Source organism: Polyodon spathula, chromosome 3 (genome assembly GCF_017654505.1).
Source record: "Polyodon spathula isolate WHYD16114869_AA chromosome 3, ASM1765450v1, whole genome shotgun sequence".
Classification (NCBI taxonomy): domain Eukaryota; kingdom Metazoa; phylum Chordata; class Actinopteri; order Acipenseriformes; family Polyodontidae; genus Polyodon; species Polyodon spathula.
In genome coordinates, this window is record NC_054536.1 from 51,901,004 (window position 1) to 51,925,016 (window position 24,013).

The window sequence follows — 24,013 nt, forward strand, 5'->3', positions numbered from 1 at the left end:
CATATTAAGTTGCTCTTTAATGACCATAATAACACAGGACAGGGCTAATACGATATTCCCATGGGCACAGTTTTACACAGAGATATAGAAAATCCCACCTCTTTCAATGGACCCTTTCTATACTGAACAATGTGAAATCAATATCATAGATTTGTTATAAACTGAAGTGAATGATGCTACTGACTTGCCTGTTTGACTGTGTGCATGAGAACCTGGATCTATATTGACTTTTCCTAGTTAATTAAAATAAAACTACATTGAATAATCACATAAGGTTAAGAGGCACACATTTTAATGACTGAACTATACAAATATATCTAACCAAAAAAAAAACAACTCATGATCTCAAAGGATAAAAACTAATTGTAAAGGATCGTGTTCAGCAACAGGAGCTGAATGAGCATCCCAAACACTTTCCTATACTGAGATGTAAACAGCAACTCAGTACTGCAAGGTCTAATAATATGGAACTACCACTGGAAATGACAGCACTAAATGTATTGCTGGACTTCCTCTACACACTTTGCTTTGCAGGCAGTTATGTAAGTGGGATATTGGTCTGTGAAAGTGTGCTCATAAAAATAGCATAAGACTCAAGAAATTATGGATTAGAATGATAATTTATAAATAAATAATAAATTCAACATATATGTTAAAAGTGTTTTTTTTTTGTTTGTTTTTTTAATCTCACCTGAATCTTTCCACTGCTTCATTTTCTCCTTCTTGGACGAACCTTCTAGCTCGGACTTACTTGTTTGCTCAACATCTACTTTCTTTGAGGCAATGGGTGCAGCTGGCGGACTGCTCTCACTGGCCTCTTTGTCCTTACTTACTTTGGGACTTGGAGCTAAAGACTCCGAGCTAGCAGACAGCATGCCCCTGTTAACATAAGCGCCGCGCTTTAGCAAAGTGTCGGGAGCAGGCTGAGAGACCTCATGCTTGCATTCCCAGCGTGATGAGTGCTCAGTTAGTTCACCACTTTTACCACTTGTTTCAGGACACACACCCTGAGGAACACCTCTCCCTAGAGTTAGCAGAGAACAGGAGAGTACTTTATTCAGGCACATACAGTACACCAGCAAAACAATCAAAAGAAGAAATATTAAATGCATTAGCAAATTAGACACAATGGTCTAATAAGAAACACACACACTCTCATACTGGGCTTTGAACCAAACCTTTTTTTGAAAATAAGCACATCATGGAAATGAAACCATTTGGAATTTAAGCCCAACAGACAATGTTTCTCTGTCTATACAATAGCTACGCAGAGCTTCAGCAGCATCTGTGGGACTGGGCTGCAAACATTGTTTTTCATGGGATGCATGTGAATTCAATTATAATGGCACATTTCCCAAGGGGTATTTTCAAAAGGAATCATGCTGTTTGGTACCAAACAACAACAAAAAATGAGCAGTTGGTTAGCTGGTGTTTCATTTACCGTGCACTGTTGAAAGCTTATCAATACAGACCAGTGTTAGTAACCCCAGGTATGGAAAGAAGTTATGCGAGATTAATGGAGACAGACACAGCACACGGTGGGGCTGAAGGAAGTGATATCTTACACACCAGGGACTGGCTGTCAATGTCCAGGGGGAACGTGATTGTGCAGTTGGTAGGCTGGCTTGGAAATGCCCATATTGGATAGTAATGGGCCAAACCAGAGGAAGACTACTATTGTTATATCAAATGGGGGGTGGACAGAATGACTCTATTCTGTTGCTACAGTGTGGTACAATGTGGACAGTTAGAGATTGCTGGTGGGAAAATAAATGCTTATGGTACAGTGCAAAAACAACCTAATGGGAACAATAAAACAACATGTTTCATACATTTCAAAACATTAAAAAATGACCGTTTGATTTATAAACAATTTATATGGCTGCTTGCTTACCAATTGCTGCCTTGACCTCAATAGCCTCAGATTCCTGTGAAAATTCACTAAGCCCCGCGGCGTTCACAGCACTGACTCTGAAGACGTACGTCTGACCAGTTGAAAGTCCATGGCAGAAAAACCTGTGCACAAAAGCAAAATAAAACATTACCTCATACCTATGTGTATTTCAGCCAGCAAGTGCTGTGTAGAGGAGCTGCTACTGTTATTATATGTCATCGCCACTAGAGGGTATTAAGTAGCTCACCAGCAATTCAACACATGTATGTGATATTATGGATGCTTCATGGAAGCAGTCAATTTAAAAAAACCTCTTAGTTCTATTTGTCTGTTATAACTATGTATATCTCATTTGCACAACATTTACAAAATCAAATACACAGATATAGTCTGCAGTACCTGGTGCCCTTTACTGGCTTGTTGTTGCAGGGCTCCCAGACTCCCGAGCCCACAATGGTAGCTTCAATGTAGTACCCAACCAGCTCCTTTGCATCTTTGGATTCCCCCCAGGTCAGGACCACACACGTATCAGTGTTCCTAGTTGGCAAAACATGGCCAGGTGGCTTGGGGATATCTGTACAGAAATGGTTAAAAAAAAAAAAAAAACAATATGAAAAAATACGCTTGCGTGTTTGCTTTTTGGGACATAAATATAGACCTTTTACTGCAACATGTAATTATCCATTTAATGAAAAGACAAACACACCCTTTATTGTTACAAAAGTAGAAAAAACAATCAAGAATACCTGGGTACCTTCAATTCCTGAGTTATTTATTAAATACAAAGTGTGCTAATGATACTTTGGAATAAAAGGCACATATTTTTGGAACATATTTTTTTTTCTTAACTAGCTGGCTGGTCAAGCCCAGTGGTACTTATGTGTTGCTCTTTCAATCCATGAATTACTTAATTAAGCAGCACACTGCCTAGCTCAAACCAGGTCTTTAATTGTTAAATGTATCCAAGGTGTTCAGTTAAGTAATTGCAAGGTCTTGACTTGGAATGGCACAGTCTCTTAAAGTGCTGTGTCTTAATGTTCAACACTGCATTGTTTGTTTAATTAAAGGTTAGGATGAGGCTGGGTTAGTTTTGCTCTTCTTGTTTATTTTAATAATGAACTGAGTCAGTGAAACATTATTTTGTGCTCAGCACTCTTACCTAGTTTGTCTCCCACGACGGTAGCCTCGGTTGGCTCAGACGGTTCTCCCACTCCGGCGGAGTTGCAGCACCGCACACGGAAGCAGTAGGACTTGCCCTCTGCCAGGTCAAAGAGAGCAAAGCGGGGAGACTTCACTGGGATCTCTGTGTTCACTCTCTGCCAGCTATCTGTGCCTGCGACACACTGCGAAAAGCAAAAAATAAAGTAATAAATAATTATAGTTATTGCAATATATATTTTAGTAACCACAGAGCAATTAATTTAGCTATTAGGTATTAAAGCAAGAATAGAAATAGCAATCCTACTGCATAGCATTTTCATCCACTTTGGATTTTACAAGGAGCCTAATTAGCCAGTGCACACTGTAGTTTTCACGGCATAACGTGCAATCATTTATATTGAGGAAAATAAAGAGAGTGTGCAGAATGCATCAAAGTGTGGTATCTTTGGCTTGTTTTTAAAATTTGGTGCGTGTCCTGTGAACGCACAACAAACATGGGAGGGCATGCAAATGTCACATGCATGGTTCTGTGCCCGCGTGTATGTTGCAGAGCACAGCCAAGATGAAAGTGGGCAAAGACTCATTAACACTTTAAGAATATTGAAACAGACTTCCTGTAAACTGAGAGCGCTGGTAGTGGAACACGTTATTTAATCAATGAATCCATATGAGAATTTTTTTCAACCAATGACATGAATAAACAAATATTTGTTATTTTTGCTGATAATATTATTTACAACTAATGCCCTGTGCATTATAGTAGTAACACTAGGAAGACGTGGTTTGCAGTATTTAACAATTAGATAAGATATGCTCAATTAAAATGCACCGACTGAAATATATTTCACAGTGTAGAATTTGTACACAGTGGTAAGTTAGCTGTAAATAAAATACATAATACAACAAAACAATGTAAGACTTGTATAAAATATTACACTTTACTATACTTGCATTGCAATGGATAAAAGTATTTAGCAGTGAAATATACTGCCCATTCCTAGAATTAACAAAAACAAAAAAGACTGAATTTAAGCACATTGCTGAGCGCATTGATCCAGTTTCCTAGGTGGTCAGAAATGTCAAAGAAATGTCTTTAGATCATAACCCTTTGTTATGCAGTGGTTTGTGGGATACTAGAAGACTAATGACATTTTTTAATTTTTTGGCATGCGTTTAGCTACAAATTGTTAGGACTTTCTCCCAAAATAAATCTGGATGTAAATGCTGAAGTTGGACCCTAGTCATCTCCAATGTCTCGTATTGTTACATTGACTTTTGTACTGCAGACGATAATAATGATGGCAAGGTACAGTGTGAACATGCATATATGTGTGTGGCAGGCTGGCGAGTGGATAGAGGCCCAGAGACAGACTGCAGTTCAAAAAAATAACTATTTTATTATAAATAAACAAAAATAAAGTGCACAAGGGCAAAATAACAGATACTCAAACACAAATAAAGCAAAAATAAAACTCACAAAAATAAAGTTTCCAGGCTGGGCAATGCCTTCACTGGATTTAGAAAATTCAAAAACCACAAAACAAACACCAACCTGCTTCCTCAGCTCCCTCTCCCCAAATGAGAAGCAGAGGCCTCCTTTTATATCAGGTGGCTGGGCGCTGATTGATCGTTAATCAACCTAATCAACTAATCAACCCCAGCCACCTGAACATAATAAAACCCAGGCAGGTAGGGGAAATTTAACCCCATCCCTGCCAATTTAAAAAGGCAGAGCTTTGCTCTGCCACACACCTCGTATTCCCCCCACCCTCCCCACCCCCCTCATTATGTCCCTTGGGTGGGCTGTTATGGTGGGTGGTGGTGGGCGGGGTTGACTTTTCTTTGGTTGAGGGGGCCCCGAATCTCCAAGGTAGCACGGCGACGGCGGCCCGGCTCCCTCTGGTGGCGGAGGTACGGCGGCCCGGCTCCCTCTGGTGGCGGAGGCGGCGACGGCGGCCCGGCTCCCTCTGGTGGCGGAGGCGGCGGCGGCGGCGGCCCGGCTCCCTCTGGTGGCGGAGGCGGCGGCCCGGCTCCCCCTGGTGGCGGAGGCGGCGACGGCGGCCCGGCTCCCTCTGGTGGCGGAGGCGGCGACGGCGGCCCGGCTCCCTCTGGTGGCGGAGGCGGCGACGGCGGCCCGGCCTCTGGTGGCGGAGGCGGCGACGGCGGCCCGGCTCCCTCTGGTGGCGGAGGCGGCGACGGCGGCCCGGCTCCCTCTGGTGGCGGAGGCGGCGGAGGCGGCCCGGCCTCCCTCTCTGGCTCTGGGAGCGACGGCGGCTCCTCCTCCCTCTCTGGGGGAGCGACGGGCTCCCCTCCTCCCTCTGGTGGCGGAGGCAGCGGCGGAACTCCCTCTCTGGCTCTGGGAGCGACGGCAGCCCTCCTCCCTCTCTGGCTCTGGGAGTGACGGCGGCCCTCCTCCCTCTCTGGCTCTGGGAGCAACGGCAGATCCTCCTCCCTCTCTGGCTCTGGGAGCGACGGCAGATCCTCCTCCCTCTCTGGCTCTGGGAGGCGACGGCAGCTCCTCACTCCCTCTCTGGCTCTGGGAGCGACAGCAGATCCTCCTCCCTCTCTGGCTCTGGGAGCGACGGCAGAGCGGCGGCGGCTCACTCCCTCTCTGGCTCTGGGAGCGACGGCAGCTCCTCCTCCCTCTCTGGCTCTGGGAGCGACGGCAGCTCCTCCTCCCTCTCTGGCTCTGGGAGCGACGGCGGCTCCTCACTCCTCTCTGGCTCTGGGAGCGACAGCAGGTCCTCCTCCCTCCTCTCTGGTGGCTCTGGGAGCGACGGCTCTGGCTCTGGGAGCGATGGCCCTCCCCTCTCTGGCTCTGGGCTGGGAGGCTCTGGGAGCGCGGCAGCTCCTCACTCCCTCTCTGGCTCTGGGAGCGACGGCAGCTCCTCCTCCCTCTCTGGCTCTGGGAGCGACGGCGGCTCCTCACCCCTCTCTGGCTCTGGAGCGACGGCCCTGACTGGCTCTCGGGAAGGCGGCTCACCTCTCTTTATTGGAGTGACCGGCAGATCTCCCATGTCTACCGCCAGGTAATCCACCATGAGGGCAACCTCTGGGAAGGAGGCCGGGTGGTGGTGTTCTTGTTCCCACCTCTCCCCTCTCGGGACGCCACTCGTGTTGATAACTATTGGGAGATCGTTCTCTGCCTCAGGGTGCATCAACCAGTCCCAGATCTCTCTGGGACGGGTGAAGGTGGTGGTGCTGGAGGTAGTGGGGTGGCCCCTGATGCCCGGGGTGAACACTGCACCTCTTCCTGGGCCTGGTTGTAGGGGCATCCTGTTGTGGCCGTCCTTTTGCCGGTGGCACGTCTGGGCAGGACCGCCAACGATGGTCAGGAACACCAGGGGAAGAGGCTGGCCGGGTCCTCCAGCGGTGGCTGCAGCAGCTTACATTTCTTCAGCTGCTGCTTGTCCTGCCTTTGCCACTGTCTGCTCTTTCCCATTTTTTTTTTTTTTTCTCAAAAAAAAAAAAAAAAAAAAAAAATACTGCTCTGAGCCTCTAGGTGGCACTATCCCACTTCTGACACCAAATGTGGCAGGCTGGCGAGTGGATAGAGGCCCAGAGACAGACTGCAGTTCAAAAAAAATAACTATTTTATTATAAATAAACAAAAATAAAGTGCACAAGGGCAAAATAACAGATACTCAAACACAAATAAAGCAAAAATAAAACTCACAAAAATAAAGTTTCCAGGCTGGGCAATGCCTTCACTGGATTTAGAAAATTCAAAAACCACAAAACAAACACCAACCTGCTTCCTCAGCTCCCTCTCCCCAAATGAGAAGCAGAGGCCTCCTTTTATATCAGGTGGCTGGGCGCTGATTGATCGTTAATTAACCTAATCAACTAATCAACCCCAGCCACCTGAACATAATAAACCCAGGCAGGTAGGGGAAGTTAACCCCATCCCTGCCAATTTAAAAAGGGCAGAGCTTTGCGGAGATCCGGCTTTAAAGTTTGCAAACGTTAGAAGTTACATAGTGTTATTCATAAATTATGTTATTCATAACTTTCAGAGCATTTACCCATACACTAACATGCACTTTATAAGTACTTGTGACAGAAATACAATGATTCTTGGTTGTAAATCTCCCTCCCAACCTGTGAGGGTGCTAAGCAGCGAGAACAGAGTTCCTTGGACGGGCTGACAGTTTTTCCTAGTGTTCAAGGGAAGTCGGCTAGCCTGGAAGGGGGAGAGACTCCGGTGCAATAACGCATTGACCCGCATTGACCACTATCAGTTTATTCTTCTCAGCCTTTAATAGATTATTACACTGTAGTCGAAACCAGAAGCAAACAAGCGCCAATACAAGTAATAGTCAGATGTAAATGATCAATGGAATAAAAGTACTGAGTAAATAATGTCTTTTATAAGCCAGTTAGTATTGTATAATTTGTGTTATACTTACAATGTATGTATGTAATTTATTAGAAAGGAGTGGGTAGCTTCTTTGCTTATAGTTCTTCCTAATTGTATCCGATGTGAGATACTCTATGTTGTTTCCAGTCACTGCAGCTCACCTTTTCCACGTAGTACATAATGCCCTCATGGCCTCTCTGGCCAGGGGGTTTCCAGCTCAGGACAACATAGCTCTTGGTGGCTTCAGTAACTGCCAATTGACAGGGTTTCCCAGGCACCACTCCCTCTGTACAGGCACAAATAACAACATGGCTCGTTTTGTTAAATAAAACAGAAATACAATGAGGTACAGAGGACATCAATCTCATTCAGTACACGCTGAAAGAATGGTGCAGGGAGATAGTGGAAAATCAGGCTGCGTATGGGCATCTGGAAAACTTATCTGGTTGCCTACTTTGAAGCAAAGACAAAAGAAAAGTGCAGTGGAAAAAAATCATTTAACATTATACAGCTAGTCAAGAACAACTTTCTTACTAGCTTTATACAGCTGGTTTTACAGACCAATGAAATAAAAATAACTACAAAAATAACAAAAAAATGAATGAATGTTACCTGCAGGCTCCTCCTCGGTTACAATAATTTGCCCTGTCCATGGGGCAGACGGATGACCTAAGAAATAAACAATTTAGGAGGCTCTTGTGATGGACAGATGGGTTTAAGGTAGCATATTGTTATAATCTGCATACAACTAAACAAACATCTTAATCCATTACACAAATGTTCAGGCTAAACCTGAAAAGGCAGAAAGTTGAAACCTGGTTTTATATGATTGAGAGTTTCAAGCCATAGATCATATTTTAAAATAGACAGCAGCAGTGCAATATAACTTGTAAGACAATCAATGTGTTTCAGGTACCATAGAGAAAGCTTCAATACAAGTAACAGTCAGATGGAAATGATCAACGGAATAAAAGTACTGAGAAATAATGTATTTTATAAGCCAGTTAGTATTGTATATTTTTTATTTGTATTATACAATAGTATATTCTTATAATTAATTTATTAGAAAGGAGTGGGTAGCTTCTTTGCTTTTAGTTATTCCTAATTGTATCCATTGAGCAAAAGTATACAAAAAGCAAAGTAAATTATACTCAAAACTAGTGTACTGGGAGCTGTGAGCCAGCCATACTGCCACCTGTGCCACATCTAGAATCACTTATTTCCCCCCTTGTCAGGTGCTGAGTCCCCATAACAGATGGCAAAGTAAATGTGTTCACCTTTCATTCTCTCCTTGTCAGCAGGGTCCATTGCAGCAATGGGATTGGATACTCTGGATGGTCTGCTTATGCCGTTTTTATTTACAGCCCGGACACGGAAGATATAGGAGCGGCCCTCCACCAGGCCGGTGACAGGGAAACGAGCAAACTTGACTGGGGTGTCATTGCACTGGCTCCAGTGAGTGGTGCCCACCTCACACCTGCCGAAATCAGAAGGAGTTTAATGCTGCTACTCTCTTCCCACACAGAAGCTAGATATATTGTAATACAATGAAAACATATTACAGTATATGGACTCTGTAGTGCAGTAAATTATGGATAACCAAATATAGTATATGAAAAAACACAGTATGTCAACATATTGTAAAATATACAGTATTTGAACATATTAGAAAATATACTGATGCATAATGAAAACGCAACAGTCTAAGTTTTACATCACTAGCTCATTGGGCACATAATGTTATTTACATTTTAAATAGTAAGCAGATAGGTTTGTTGATTGTTTGAGTAGTATTGTTCCTTGGGATAACAACATACTGTGCACAAGTCATGTAATTTCATAAAAACGCCAGGTGCTCAGTGTTTGGTATTTGAGTTGAGTTAAAATTACCAAAACAAGTTAATTAAGAGTCTCTATAAATAGCCATTTGAAAAGACATTTATTTAATTAATGCAATAACAGTGAAAGATACAGCCATGCCCTGCTTCAGTAATGAAGATCGCTATTGGTATGATTAAAGGCAACCTGTCTGTGAGAGAAGTTGCCTGGAGAATGAGATGTTCTGCTTCAACAATCAGCAGACTTGTCCAGAGAAGCCAGGAAACTGGCTCTGTGAGGGATAGGCCACATCCTAGAAGGCAGAGGGTCACCACACCAGCCCAGGACTGTTATGCTGACTTGCAATGTTCAAGTCAACCAGTGGGGTGGTGGAAGTGTGATGATGTGGGGGGAGGAATCTCCTTTAACAGAAGAATGCCTTTGGTGCAGATTGAGAGCCACCTTACTGCTCTGTGACACATTGACAAAATCCTTGAGGCAACAGTTTTTCCTTTCCTGCAAAACCAATCCAAAGTGTCGATTTTCCAGAAGGACCAGTGCAAAACCACACAATGCTAGGATTACAATTGCATGACTTCAAGAAAGGAATGTCGAGATCTTGCCGTGACCAGCTTTTTCTCCTGACCTGAGTCCAATACAACATCTGTGAGACCAAATCACCAGTGCCATCCACAGGAGATAACCACGACCAGCTGGCTGCAGCTGCACAGGAAGAGCGGGAGAACATCCCACTGCAGCCTATCCAGAATCTGATCAGATCTATGCGTCAATGCTGCCAGGACTGTATTAATGCTCAGGGAGGACATACCCGATACTAATGTTTTCATTTTGACAGTGTGTCATGTTTCATACTGAAAACTTGATTCTTTGATCTGTTTTTTTTTTTGTATATATTTTCTGTGATTTTGTTTGATATCTATGTTTAAAATATTTGATTAAATCCAAATTAGACCTGAATGTTGTGTTTCTTTTGTACATATGCCTTTTTTAAAAAAATAAAATATATGTGTTAACGTGGACTTAAAATCAATATTATTTTCTCTGGTGTTTTCCCCCAGGGGTGATTTATTCCCTAGATTGGAGACAAAGGTCTTTACTTTTAACTACCACAAAAACATTCCTCTGCTTTCCTGTCCCTCAGAAGAAAATTTCAGAGAATGTTTGCAATAGTAAAATATTTGCATACCTATAGGATTTTACTGTCATTAAAAAAGCCAAGCATTCTGAAAGCACTGAACAAATTAACTCCATATTGACCTGTCCACAAAGTATCCCAGGATGGGGCTGCCTCCATTTACAGCAGGCTGCTTCCAGGTGACAATGACATAATCTTTGTTGGCATCCAGGCAATCCACATCCAGGGGAGCAGCAGGAGCCCCAGCAACCTCGGCTTCAGCATCTGAAACACAAGCAAAGCCAGCGCTGCATTAATAGAGCAGCATGCTGGCCCTGGATGCTGGATCTATAAAATATTCCACACATCCAAAGGATTTTCAGAATTTTGGACTGGGATTATTTTTAGATGTGTATGCTTGTGCTTGTGTGTGCGTAAATTTTAAATTCAGCAGAACGCTATGAGGCCATAACATTCAGAAGAAATCCCTAAAGTTACTGCTCAGTATTTAGGGACAGTGGCACAGGTCAGTGAAAATACACTTCTTGATTAACAGGGCTCATAAATGAACTGAGCTCGGCCAGGTTAGACTGTGCTTGTTAACTCAGCAACATGGATTAGAAGGTTTACTCCAGTATAAAATCTCATACATTAAATCATGTTTGCATTCCCTAATTCTGATCCCATAAAGTGGTAGATCTTATATTGGGCGAACGCAAAGGGAAGACAATTTTTACACAATATGCTGTTGATCTGATGATATAGTGATTCTACTAAACAGTTTTCCTGTAGTAATATTTTTCAGTTTTTACTGTCAGCCTTACAGGCAATTAACTACATATATATATATAAAAAAATAAATAAATAAAAAACAGCTGGGTAACCTGTAATGTGAAAATAAGCACAAAAAAGAAAAAAGTACCATTAATGTGCAAAATTTAAATGCAAATTATTTTATGTCTTATAGTTCTTAAAAACTAAACCAACTTGAAAAATTTAAAATAAATTGTGCTTCAATTGGTTCATTGTACAAAGTAATCCCGTTCCAATTAAGTATGTTCCATGGTTCTGCTGAATTGTGCAAAGTGACACGGTTCTCAGCATGTTCAATAAGCCAAGAACCCCACTGGTCTTTAGGTTAGTATTACAAACTTAAGCTGCCTTCAGCAACTGTGACAGAAATAGATTCATGACTCATCCCAATGAAATCAGATAGTAAAGGTGACTCTTAAAGAAACAGTACCTGTGAAATAAGGATAAAACTGTCTTTAAAACAGCAGGCAGATACTGGTCTCTGATTGGTCAATCATATGTTCCACCCATTGAAAATTTCACACGCCTCCCACAAAATCACCTACTCGCTGCAGCCAATGGGTATAAATGACCTTAGTTCAATGATGTTGAAGCTAAGCAAAGTAGCAGGACTATTCATCGGAAGCTACTGGTAAGCAAACCATGAAGAAACAAATACTGTACATCGTTACATCTTGCTGGTAGTGGCAACGGACCATCCAAATTCAAACAGTCCTTCCTGGAGCAAAAAAAAAGCAAAGGGCTAATTCCTCCCTCTGAACAAATATCTTCAACGTCCTCTTTCAGTAACATTAAAGCAATCACATTTTTAGCAACTGTTCCTACTTATCATTACAATATTCTTCTGCAAAATAAATACAGATGGGATCAATAGTTATTATTACCTCTTACCTCGCACACAGGGCTGCTCACCTGAACTTTCTATTTTTAAAAGAGGACACACAAATGAAAGTCATTATCAAGAGTGTAAGTGCCTAATTTGCATTTTAGTAACAATGATAAATGCTGCTTTATAATTGTAAAATCATAATGACGCTATTGTGAAATTTTAGCACATCGAAGAACCCTGTCGTACCATAACAACGTAACTGTCCTTACTCTTTGTGTAGGAGACCTTTCCTAGCTATGTGTGCCTGTCAGAGAATATGCAATATCCTATCCTATGTGTTTTATTTAGTGTGTTTCATTTTCTACAGCGATGGGTCATATCTGAGAACAAAAAATCTCAACGGCTTAGGCCAGCATAATATTGTAAGCCAGTAAAATTACAAAGAGTAAAAACAATGTCCAAGATGAGATTTCTTTGTTCAATACTATTTATTTCCTTAGGAACAGGTTTTGCCTTTTGTTTACTGAATTAAAATACAGAGTTCAATAAAACTTGTACAAAGATGCAGTTGAACAGCAATGTCACAGTGCTTATCTCTTCCAAATTAAAGCTACAGTAGCATAATGCTGCGCAGTACAAACCAGTGTACCAAATAAACCTTTTTGCTATATTTAGAATAAAATAACACTTATCATATAGCAACCTAAATATTCTACATCTGTTTAATTCTAACACATAATAAAATAATCTGAACAGTGCAAATATTGTAACTGTAGCATATGTACCCTGTCCCATTAGCTAGGCACTGCTTTGAAGTGCAAGGCTCCCCAGTTAACATGTGTGGTTGGTGGCACATTGACACTAAATATGCCTTGTTAATGTGAACCACACAGTTGTGTAGTAAAGACCATAGTTACAGTTACTGACGTGTATGTGTCATACTTAAGTTATAGTTTGTGGAAAACAAGTTAAATACACGACAGTAACCTGGCCAATATAATAGAAAATACATTCTAACACGACAATAGTTTACCATTAGTACCAATTACAACTAGCCATTAAGTACTGACCTCATATTAATCTGTCAAGTTACTTTGTTTATTCAATAACCTGTTAATAACTCAAAACAAGGTACATACCTGGCTGTACTTTTAATAGTGCAAATGTTGCCATTACTCTGTCCATTCACAGAAAGTCAACAGTATATGTTTTACATTGAACTGCAGTCCAGCATTAAATAACTCCTTTCCAAGTATCTTGCTTTTTCTTATAAGTCATTGCGTTGTTCTGCTTAGCATTTAGTATGTCTTTATGTCCACCATAAAGTTAAATTAGCTTTCTAATTTCTGTTACCTATGTTTAGCTTTCTTCTTTTAGCACTTGCTATATACATTTCTTTCATTTCAGTTTACACACTTAAAGTTCACCGGTCCCATGCTACTGGTAGTGGTTCACGACTGCCTACCAACAGCACAGAAGCGGCAGTGTGCAGTCATTACAAGGGAACTTAAGCGTGGATCTGTTAACGTTAGCTAAAAACAAGGCAATAAAATTTGCAATAATTTCAAACAGAATACGTTGACTAGAATTTTTCTATAATAAGCATTGCATAATTAATTAGGGTCCTTACATTTACTATGCAAATAACAGCATCTGACTTTTAACACTTGCAGCTTATGTAAGGTGACCTGTAAGTTTATGTAAGCTCTGTGTTCAGCAGGACAGTTTGGGACAGTTCAGGCTTTCTAACTCACAACCCAATGCATTCTGCCAAGCATAGTCCTGCTTCTCTTAAATGTACGAATGGTACTTGAGACACGTCTGAACATGGAGCTCTATGGTCACCTTTAGCTTATCTATAAGGCTTTTTGGTGTACATTAATATGTAATATGCTATTCAATTTTTTTTTTCTTTGTATATTCGACTACACTAACCTATCCTTACAATTACTACATTAAGACTTATATTATTAAGTTAAGTTTAATTTAAGGACAGAAGTATCAGATTCTATCCTAGCAATGTCACCCTGCTTTGATAAATGGGGACCAGTCTCTGAAGTTACATTAACTTAGGGTCTTAGGAAATTAATCAGCCTTGGCTTCCAAAATGTCTTTTTCAAAATGGCAGTTCTGTGCCATCTTACCTCTAACAAATACATAAGCGCTGTAGGCTTCATAGCCTGATTTGGTGACCACACGCATGGTGTAGAGGCCCTCGTCCTCCTTGTTGAGGTGGGTAAGGGTCAGTGTGGCGCGTTCCCCACTCCAGTGCATCTGCATCCATTTGGAAGGCTGAAGAAGAACACCTGGGGACAAAATGAGATTTGTTTGCATGAGCAAGCTCCAGCTGGTATGTTGATATTATAACCCCCTGCCACAGCTGTAAATACAAAATTAGAGCTTTGTGAAAGTCGATAACCATGAACCACATCCACCACATGTAGAATTTGAAAATGTATGCGTGACATAAAGTGGGCAAGTTCCATCATATCCTCACAGATTTGCCATAATGTGTGGTATATAATGTTGTTAAACAAGATTTATCATAATAAGATGAGCAGTTCTCTAGAATTCCGAAGTGTGACGAGCATACATACAAAAGTCTCTACAAGTTCTATAAAGAATGTCTACAGTAGCAACAGCAGAACTCTGCTATATGCTGTTGGAAGACTACAACCACACCCTGAACTGCAGTGGAATGCAACTGCAGATACCAGGAAACTAGTGAACATGATATTAAAGTTCATAAAGTGTAGAAAAATAAAGCACATACCTTTTATAATGAGTTTAATAAATATGCTCATGTTAAAGAGGAATGGGACGATCTAACTGGTACATCAGTATGGATAAACACAGTGCATTTAGGTGTTAACATTTTTCCACCTACCATCTCTGTACCACTGGATCTCCGGCTGTATGCGTTTCATATTGGGGTAGACAATCACTGTGCAGCCCAAGCTCATAGTCTCCCCCTCTCTACCAAATGACACAGCAAATTTCTCAACAATGTGGATATCAAACTTTGTGCCATAATCAGTGGCTGAAAGGCCATCTGAAAAAAAGATTATTTTAGAAAAAGGTAAGATGAGATGACAAAGACGTAACATTTTAATTTTTTTAGTATTCCCGAACATGTACTTATGTAACACTAAGGTATATTCCAGAATATATTAAATATTAAAATCACTAGTACAGAGGTTCTTAAACTCCCATGGAAACTTTTACAGTGTAAGTAGCTTCAAAGTACACTTTTACTGTTGCCTCACATTGTCACATTCATCGTTTCATGTGAAAATGACAACGGAGTGTAACATTACATGAAGTCTTTTTATATATATATATATATATATATATATATATATATATATATATATATATATATATATATATATTATGGAAGTGTTGACAATGAGTTTAAGAATTGCATTAAAGCATGGAGGTGGTTTGATTGTGACACAGATTTTTTTTTAGCAGTTCAGTGACTGGAGACATTTATGTGATTTGAAGATCACATAAATGTATCAAAACATTCTACAAAGTGCATTGATACCATCTGTTGCAGGCCGACTGGCAAACAGTTTATCTTCCAACACGACAACGACCCAAAGCATACAGCTAAGTCAACTGGAATTCTGAAGACAAAGAAGATCATAATTCTGGAATGGCCTTTGCAATTGATAAAAATGCTTTCGACTGATCTGAAAATCGAAGCATTGTATATTCATTCTGTCTGTGCTGAAGAAAATATACAAGACAGAACGGGCTCACATTTCACCAACAAGATGTTTCATACTGGTTAAGAATGAATATAAACCTCTGAACAGTGTAATAAAAGCAAAAGAATGATACACGAAATACTAAAGCAGGGGTGCCAATATTTTTGTCATGAAGGAACACTTTAAATGAAAATTGTTTATTCGTTAAAATATTAGAAATTGTATATTTTGCTTTTTGTTATTGAGGCAGGGATGACTTGACAGACAACAATACTGTGAGGTATGACTCATGTAAGTAAACAAACACTTTACTTACATGATAAAGGCACTGAAACAGTGCTAACAGAAGAAGAATCAATCTCCCCTTTGTACCCTATAAAGAGGAAACACATTTATGTTAAAAATATATATATACTTTTAGATTTACTATGCAAAGTAATAGCAGCAAATTGCAAAAGTTACAGTGGATGAAGAGGTAGAAACATTATACAGTAGATGACTAGTCAGAATTAATTCATGTTTGTAAAGGTTAACATGGTCTCACATGTCTGACATGAATCACAAGCCCTATTTTCTCCCATTTTATTTGAAAGGAGATATTAATATTACAATACTAACAACCTGAGAGCAATAGGTTTAATTATATGATCAAGTTCTTTGATCCTAGATTTATAAAATGTTTAGGTGCTGTTCTCCTTTCAAATAAAAAAAATATTTACAGACTAGAATGACCGCTTTATAAATCTGCATCATAAATTTGCATTTAATGAGCTGAATAAATAAATAAACTTGCTATGATCACATACGCACCATGAAATAACACAACTGAACAGAAAATATGCACATACATTAGATGGCATCTCCTAATCCAGTGCATAGTCCTTAGGGTACAATGTTCCTACTAGGAAATTACCAATAAAGGGACACTGAGCTGCTGCCATACATCTTGAGCTGTTTGTGAAAATCACTATTTTTTGCTGTCTTCTAATCATCCATTTCTGTGGTTCAGTCATTCAGCAGTTTGCCAAATTATATAAAATGTTGCAACTCTATGTAGAGGGAAAACAAAGCCCACAAATACACAGATACTCAAGTTTTCCACAGGAATGTAAATACGTAAACTGAATATATTGCAAACCTACTTTTCACCACAACTGAGGAAAGGGCAGAGAGTTCCCCTTTGACGTTCATGGCAGAAGCACGATACTGCGCTGTGTCTTCAAAGTTACATCTGAAACAAGAAAACATTAGGAGAAAATCATCTTTTTGAAGTTTTCCCTTTATGGTTTAGGACATTAAACAGATGCTGGAAACACTTTAAACTAATACAGATTTTCAAAGCTTCAGTGCATAAATAGTCACAAGTTTGCAAAGTTTTAATACCATTAATGACTGGCAGACCAATGGACAGATGTACTACAGGTGTATATACACAGATGTACAATGATCTACCCTTGAGACAGGCTAGCTGACAAAGGAGGTACATGTATAAAACTAGGTCCATTCCCACAGGGACTCCCCATGCTTTTAACCCCTCTGATGCATGGAATGAAAGAGAAAAAAATAAGGTGCAAACAAGCATATATACAATATATACACCGCCATTGAATAATACATTGATTTTCTGGGGGGATATATGTAGGCTACTATCCATTTCCATACCACCTGCATCATACATTGCATCAGACTCCCCCATACTGTAGCTGCATCAGCTCTATACATTTATACTCATTATTCATGATTGTTTTTTTTTTTTTGTGACATGGATTTTAATAGATATGTTATTAAATAACCTATACCTGAATGGCACTATTGGCCTCAATTAAAAGGTTTCCATGCAGAGGAAAAAACACTGAAAACTGCGGAAAAGCAGCGAATAAGCAGTGAATAAGTCAGACAGACTTTGCTCATTCCAGTCAGAAGTGTACTGAGTCCAAATCTTAGTTGCAAGTGTCATTCACGGGTTGGTTGGTTAGTTTACTGTGCTGCTACAATTTTATGGAAGCCTTTGTCCCTGTTGTTTAAACTTGATAAACAGCTGGTGGGGTGTATATTCATGTAGAGACACAAATAATCCTTTACCAGCAACAGCAACTCATTAATTAATGGTTGTAACATTTGTATAGTTTATGTCTTGATTCCACTGATACATTTAGCTTTACTGAACACTGAATAAAAAAATAAAAAATATATATTTTAATAGAATATATAGACTGCCACACAAAGACAACAGTCCAAATGGGTTAGGTTTTTGTGATCTACAGTACCATACAGATACAGTACCACATCTTTAGCACAGGATCAAAATATTGGCATTCCATAATAATGTCAAAAATAGAGCACAAAATGCTGGCATTTTTCATTTATCTTAAGTGGATTCATTTTGCAGAGCTCTGTGATATATTTAGACAACCTGTAATCACCAGAAGAAAAACAGCTTGGATCACATAACACTTTGGTCAAGTGAACAATCAGGGACAGCTGTCCTGTTTACCGTCATCATGTCATTGTAAATACAGTAGAGCTGGGGCCCAAGCATTTGTCACCACGCTAAAATTAGAACTCCTTTAAAAAGCCTGTTTAGCTTGCTCGATGCTGTTTGTCTTTGTATTGCAAAGTATTTACCTTTAGTGCATGACCTCACTTCATTTCAAATGATTCAATAGCACATATTCTAACATATACTTTTGTATTTTGACATACTAATGGTACAAAAAATGATGATTACTATTAGTACTGTATTTGTGCCAGTGTGCTACTTTCTAAGAGCAACTCCGCAACATATCTTCCAAATCTATTGTGTTGCCATTACTAGTGGTCTTGCTTTGTATTTCTTTAGGTAATATACCGGTATTACAATAGTACCTCAACAACTTTTTCTATCAGGGTGCTGCAGCATTGCTGTTAACCTCTCCCTATACCTAATTTAGTCTCAATTCATGCACCAACTGGGAGCAAAACTCTAGGAGATCAATAAACCGGCACATGTGATGTTTTAAAGGACATTGCATTAAATCACAAAAGGTAGGATGCAGCAAACCATAGATAATAATTGCATTTTTTACAGCATGAATAATAAACCACTGTACTAATCAAAAGAAAACACTGCCTCTGTACCTGTTGATCTCCAGTGAATGCACGCCGTACCGGCTCTCTATTTTATACTTGCCAGGGTAAGCATGGATATCAATAGGGACATTGTTTTTGTACCTGAGAGCGTGACAAAAAGCAATGAGACAGAGAAAAGGAGAAATAAGACAGAACAGTTGTGCAGATCATTTCAAGAATGTTAGAGGGATGAATAAGGAATTGGAAAGTAGAAGCGTAGGCCAAGGTTTAAAGAGCCTGGGGAAAGCTCTGAGGGGCTTAAAGACCTAGATAAAATCAAAAGTGTACATGGTTAATATAAGAGTAAGCAGCTTCAAAATACATTTTAAAGTATAGCCCCCTAACCTTTTCATCAGTCATTCTGAGTGGTAATTATTGCACTTTTCAGAAGATGCTATTCTGTTCTCATTGACAGCCACTGATCACCTAATTACTCTGACTAAATTATCTACTGGTCTCGTATACTGAGAGAGGTATAAATTTGTCAGATTTAATCAGAGATCAAATCAGAGATTAAATCTTGTCCAGGACTACAATCCCAAAATGTACTGCAGGGATGATGCATTTCTATGGAAACGAGCAAAGTGAAAAATCAGGAAGTGAAATCACAAGGATTAATTCAAAATATGAATGGTTTTAGTTGTTTCGGTATGACAGGTTCTGTATTAAATCACACTGTCAGATTGTTAGTGATTGGTGGTCAATACATATGTAGAGAATGGCAAACAAGGGAAAGATTTGTTTTGTGTTGTGAAATTGTTTTTACATAATTTTAAATAACACCTAACAACTTGTGAGTATCTGCACATCCCTACTTGTCAGCAATGTAAATGGAAAGTTGGCTGTTCACTAGATATTACTGCTACTTACTCAGGTCAAGACACTTTAACACCTTACAAAGAGCAAAAAGACCACTCAGAATGCAAACATCTTAAAAATGGACAGTAAAAAAATATGAAAATATCATTTGGAGCTTCTCACTGATTCTGAATTAATGAGTCCTATTTCACAAAACTTGAACAGCTAGTTATAAATACGTTAAATATTTGTAATCAACTATTTATATAGAAGGTTTGGAGTTTATACATTCTCAAACACTTCTGAAAACTTCCCACCCACATGACAAGTTGAGGCCACAATTTAAATTTTACCCAGAGTACCTAGCTTCAAGACAGAGCCGCCGTTTACAGACAGGTGTGAAGAGATATTCCTCTTAGAAACATTTGTTATTTCTGCCAAGCCGCATTCCAGTCAGGCAGAGTCAGATGGTAAAGTCAGACAGCATGTTCCCTAATGACAAGGTCATCCCTGTCAGACTATCAGGATTTAAATAACTCCTCCATTAGAATGGAAACATACAGGGGTGCAAGCATACACAAAATCTTTGGAATACCTTTCTGGCTGGATTTACTCTTTTCATAGGTTGCAATGACAATAGCCCACAAGATTAACGTTCTACAGATGTAAAATGATACTGGGCCAAAATGAGATTTTAACCATAATGAGTAAACTGTTAATGTTAAAAAAAACACTAATAACTAAATAACTATGACACACTTTTGATCACTTTTAAATAAACCAGTCCAATTGGTCCTCTTTCAGTACAGGAAGCTTCACCAACTATGCAGTCCACTTTGGCGGTTAGTTCAAAACAGTCTAGTGTTCGGGGCCTGTGCGCTCACCAGGTTACGCGGGGCTCAGGCCAGCCAGAGACGGTGCAGTGCAGTTTGACGTTCTGTTTCTCCCAGACAGTGTGGGACCGGGGCTTAATGACAAACTCAGGAGCATGCAATAGACTGTCCTCATTCAGCTTTGTATGAAATTCCACAGTCTCGTGGATCTGAAAAGTAAGTCAACATATCAGGGTCTATATAAGCCATCTAAACAATGGCAGATTTTAATACTATTCAAATCAATAAAAAAAAAGAATAACTCCCTTTTTTATGATGATTTTAGTGGTCGCAGTATGAAGACCCCACAGTTTTAATCAATTGAGAGTCATGATTTGATTTGCATTTCAGGTAATACCTGATAATCATTAGGTTTCCTTAGGTGGGAGTTGCTGGGATAGAACCGTACTCATTAACTTTATTGGATTCTATAACGGAGGCCATAACAATATTATGGAACGCTAATCATTTTTTTTGTTTGTTTTATGATTTAAATATTAGATATTTATAATAATAACACATAGTAATGCATTGTTATAAAACATAACTAAATCATATTAAGAAGCTACTGGGTTGGCTGAGAATTTTTGTAAGCATCAGCCATTTTCAATCTAGACAATTACATTTTAATGGTGCTGGCAAAGCTGGCTCTTTACTATTCACTATTACAGTCTTGATGTTAAAGTAAGACTATGTGGTCTTGTATGGAACACAACTGTAGCTTTCTCTTTCCTAGACTTCAATTCTGTAGACTATTTAATGTAACAGGCAGTGTATCATGATATACTGCCAGTGTAAACTCTGACCCATGTACAGTAGATGAGTCGAAGATACAGGCTCTACAGCTGTTCATGTGGTTAAGACGTGCACGATTGCACCACACCACAAACCTCCCATGGCGTTACACTGCACCAGGGACGGATGGCTCTGGCCTATGCAGACCACGACTTTGTTCAAGTCATGTCACTAACTGTTTAATTGGACCAATTAAAACTCACACCAGATCCTAGCAGCTAATTATTTCATTCTACCTGTTAAACTTCGAGCAGAATGTCCCTCCATGACCACAGTTGCCCACCTTGCACTGCACAGATGTGCTCATTCAAAAGTCATTTATGGTAGTAAATGTGTCCTTACTGTTCAATCCCCTTACCTTCTTGTTTAAGTTAATGCGCTCGGCTGACTCTCGCATAGCAGTCGTTCTAGACTTCTTCTCAAACATCTCTTCCCGTACAGTGTCCTCCGTGGATCTGCTGATAGCCATGACACCTTCACTGGAAGCGAAAAGGTTCCTTCTAGCCAGGTATCCTGCCGTCTCCTTGAACCTCTCCTCTTCTGTATCTGTTATTCCACTAACATATTCTCGACTGAAGAGAAAAATGCATTCAGGTAATTAAACAGCTAGTTTCTGCATAAGAAAATAAGTGCTCACCAGACAGGCATAATGTAATAATGGACATATTATGAAGGGTGATGTTTTCCAAAAAACTTATTGGATTTTTTTTTTTTCCCAGCATGCATTTAAAAATATTTAAACATTTGGGGCTGTATTAATAAAACCTTGTATAATTACTGGTGGGGTTACTGACCCTCGGGTTCCTCTATTGAGAAGACAAATGAGCTATTAGATTAAAATCTGCATTACTGCAGCTGGCCAGCTGATCTCCGTTATTGACCCTAACGTGGAAATATGTGCATGGGATTGGGTTTATTTATGTTTAATATCAATCAACTTGCACTCTTTTTAGAAAAATACTGCCTTCAGAATCATGAAAAAGCAGATCAATATAAATGTGAGGGACATCCTCCATTTTTACCATTTTGATATTTCTTTAAAAATAAAAAAAAATAAAAATAAAACGACCTTGCCTGAAACAAATCAGAATAGGGCAGAGAAGGGCTACAACAAGTGTGTGTTTTACTAAGGGCATAAACACATAATAAGTGGCTAATTTAAGTTGTGCTTATATAGCTTCTATGGATTAATGAACAGTGTATAATGGCTGGATCAGGCACGTGATTTATAGATCACACATGCCCCCCTTAACCATGGAATACAGTGACATACATGTCTTCTTCTTAAAAAAAAAAACTCTCTTAAAAGTTAAAGCCTGTAAACCATTAGTAACACTTCCCAAGCCAATTATGATGTCATTGATATATAGTCCTCAAAGCCCACTTCAGCTATTACCACAGAGCAGCTCTAAAATGCTCAGATATCCCACGCCACAGATTACATACCGGCCTCTGAACACTGGCACCACATAGCCGATGATCTCATGATCCAGAGCAGCGTAGGTCTGTTTTGGTCTCTTGGGTCGTGGGCTCAGGTTGGAGGAGCTCTCCACCAGCATCTCATCTGAATAGAGGGCAGCTCTTGATCTGCAATGAAAGCAACATGGCCCAGGGATAACTGCTGGCAGTAGCTTGCTTGTTTGCTACACTTCACCTTACTGCAATCCAATGTTCTGGATTTTTCTAGAATTACTGTAGAGTAAACTACACTAAAGAGTTTACAAAAATGCCATGAGACAAAAACTCAGTCTCATCTCTTTCCAATATTAAACTCAGACTGTCATTGGTTCCATCAGCCGTCTACTGGATGATACACATTTGCAGTTGAATGTTACACTAATGTTAAAGATTGCTTACATGTATCATGTTTTTGTACAATGGTCATTACATAATATTACTGTAATTTACCAACATCCAATATTTCCACATGTAAGTCATTCTTTATGTAAATTCAGTCATTATTTGGAGGGAATTATTTTGATCACCAAGCAATGCTAACTGAATAATTTCAACGGCAACGGCAAATACTGGAATCATAGTTGTGTTTACTTTCTTTAAAAAAAAAAAAAAACAGTTCCCATTTACTAGGTTAGGTGACTATTTGCCATCTAAGCAACAAACTAAATACCCTGGATTTGAAAGAATTAATGTATGTCAATGACATATGTATTCCCAGTCAAGTATATAAAAAACTAGTTACAGGTGTCAGTACTACACAAAAGTTGATAACCCCAGAAACTGCATACGTTTCATAACATTTGAGAAATCACTTCAGAAGACAAATCCTTCATTAGTCCAACCAACGTGTTCAGAATCATGCAAATGTAAGTCATCAAGATTCTCACCTCTGACTAGAAAACAATAAACCTGACAAAGATTTGACTCATTACATTTTTAAAACTTTCAAAGCTGGAGGTAGACCTCAGTTATTGAAGTTGGCTTCCAACAAATATTGTACACAAACAATTTTAACTCAACTTGAACTATTTTTTCCCCAGTGAAAAGGTGACCAAGGATTGAGAGGATTAGTCAATGATCTACCCATTACCTTTTTTTTAATAATGGCTATAACAATTTGAAAGCTTAAAATGTAGCTCTATAATTCTCAGTACATCATTTTCTTCATATAAAATGGAACAACACTGTTGCTACCCAGGGCCAGTACTAGGATCCACTGGGTCCTAGCGCAAGTGGGTAAAGTAGACTGATCCCCC

At 39.6% G+C, this 24,013-nt stretch overlaps 1 protein-coding gene across 5 annotated transcripts in view; it reads right to left on the reverse strand.

Annotated features, from left to right (window-relative positions):
* Positions 1-24,013, reverse strand: part of LOC121313160 (M-protein, striated muscle-like) — a 53,319-nt gene that overhangs the window by 21,801 nt on the left and 7,505 nt on the right. For 3 of the 5 annotated variants that reach the window (XM_041245394.1, XM_041245393.1, XM_041245396.1), the window contains exons 3-18: positions 22,746-22,886; positions 21,658-21,871; positions 20,517-20,674; positions 18,844-18,936; positions 16,869-16,957; positions 16,043-16,099; positions 14,898-15,062; positions 14,155-14,316; positions 10,512-10,653; positions 8,693-8,892; positions 8,028-8,084; positions 7,577-7,701; positions 3,054-3,237; positions 2,294-2,468; positions 1,895-2,016; positions 1,007-1,024 (exon numbers count right to left, since the gene is read on the reverse strand). In XM_041245394.1, the coding sequence (XP_041101328.1) occupies positions 1,007-1,024; positions 1,895-2,016; positions 2,294-2,468; positions 3,054-3,237; positions 7,577-7,701; positions 8,028-8,084; positions 8,693-8,892; positions 10,512-10,653; positions 14,155-14,316; positions 14,898-15,062; positions 16,043-16,099; positions 16,869-16,957; positions 18,844-18,936; positions 20,517-20,674; positions 21,658-21,871; positions 22,746-22,886 (2,102 nt within the window). The remainder of the gene's footprint in view (positions 1-1,006; positions 1,025-1,894; positions 2,017-2,293; positions 2,469-3,053; positions 3,238-7,576; positions 7,702-8,027; positions 8,085-8,692; positions 8,893-10,511; positions 10,654-14,154; positions 14,317-14,897; positions 15,063-16,042; positions 16,100-16,868; positions 16,958-18,843; positions 18,937-20,516; positions 20,675-21,657; positions 21,872-22,745; positions 22,887-24,013) is intronic. The other 2 variants (XM_041245395.1, XM_041245397.1) reach the window with 1 other exon arrangement.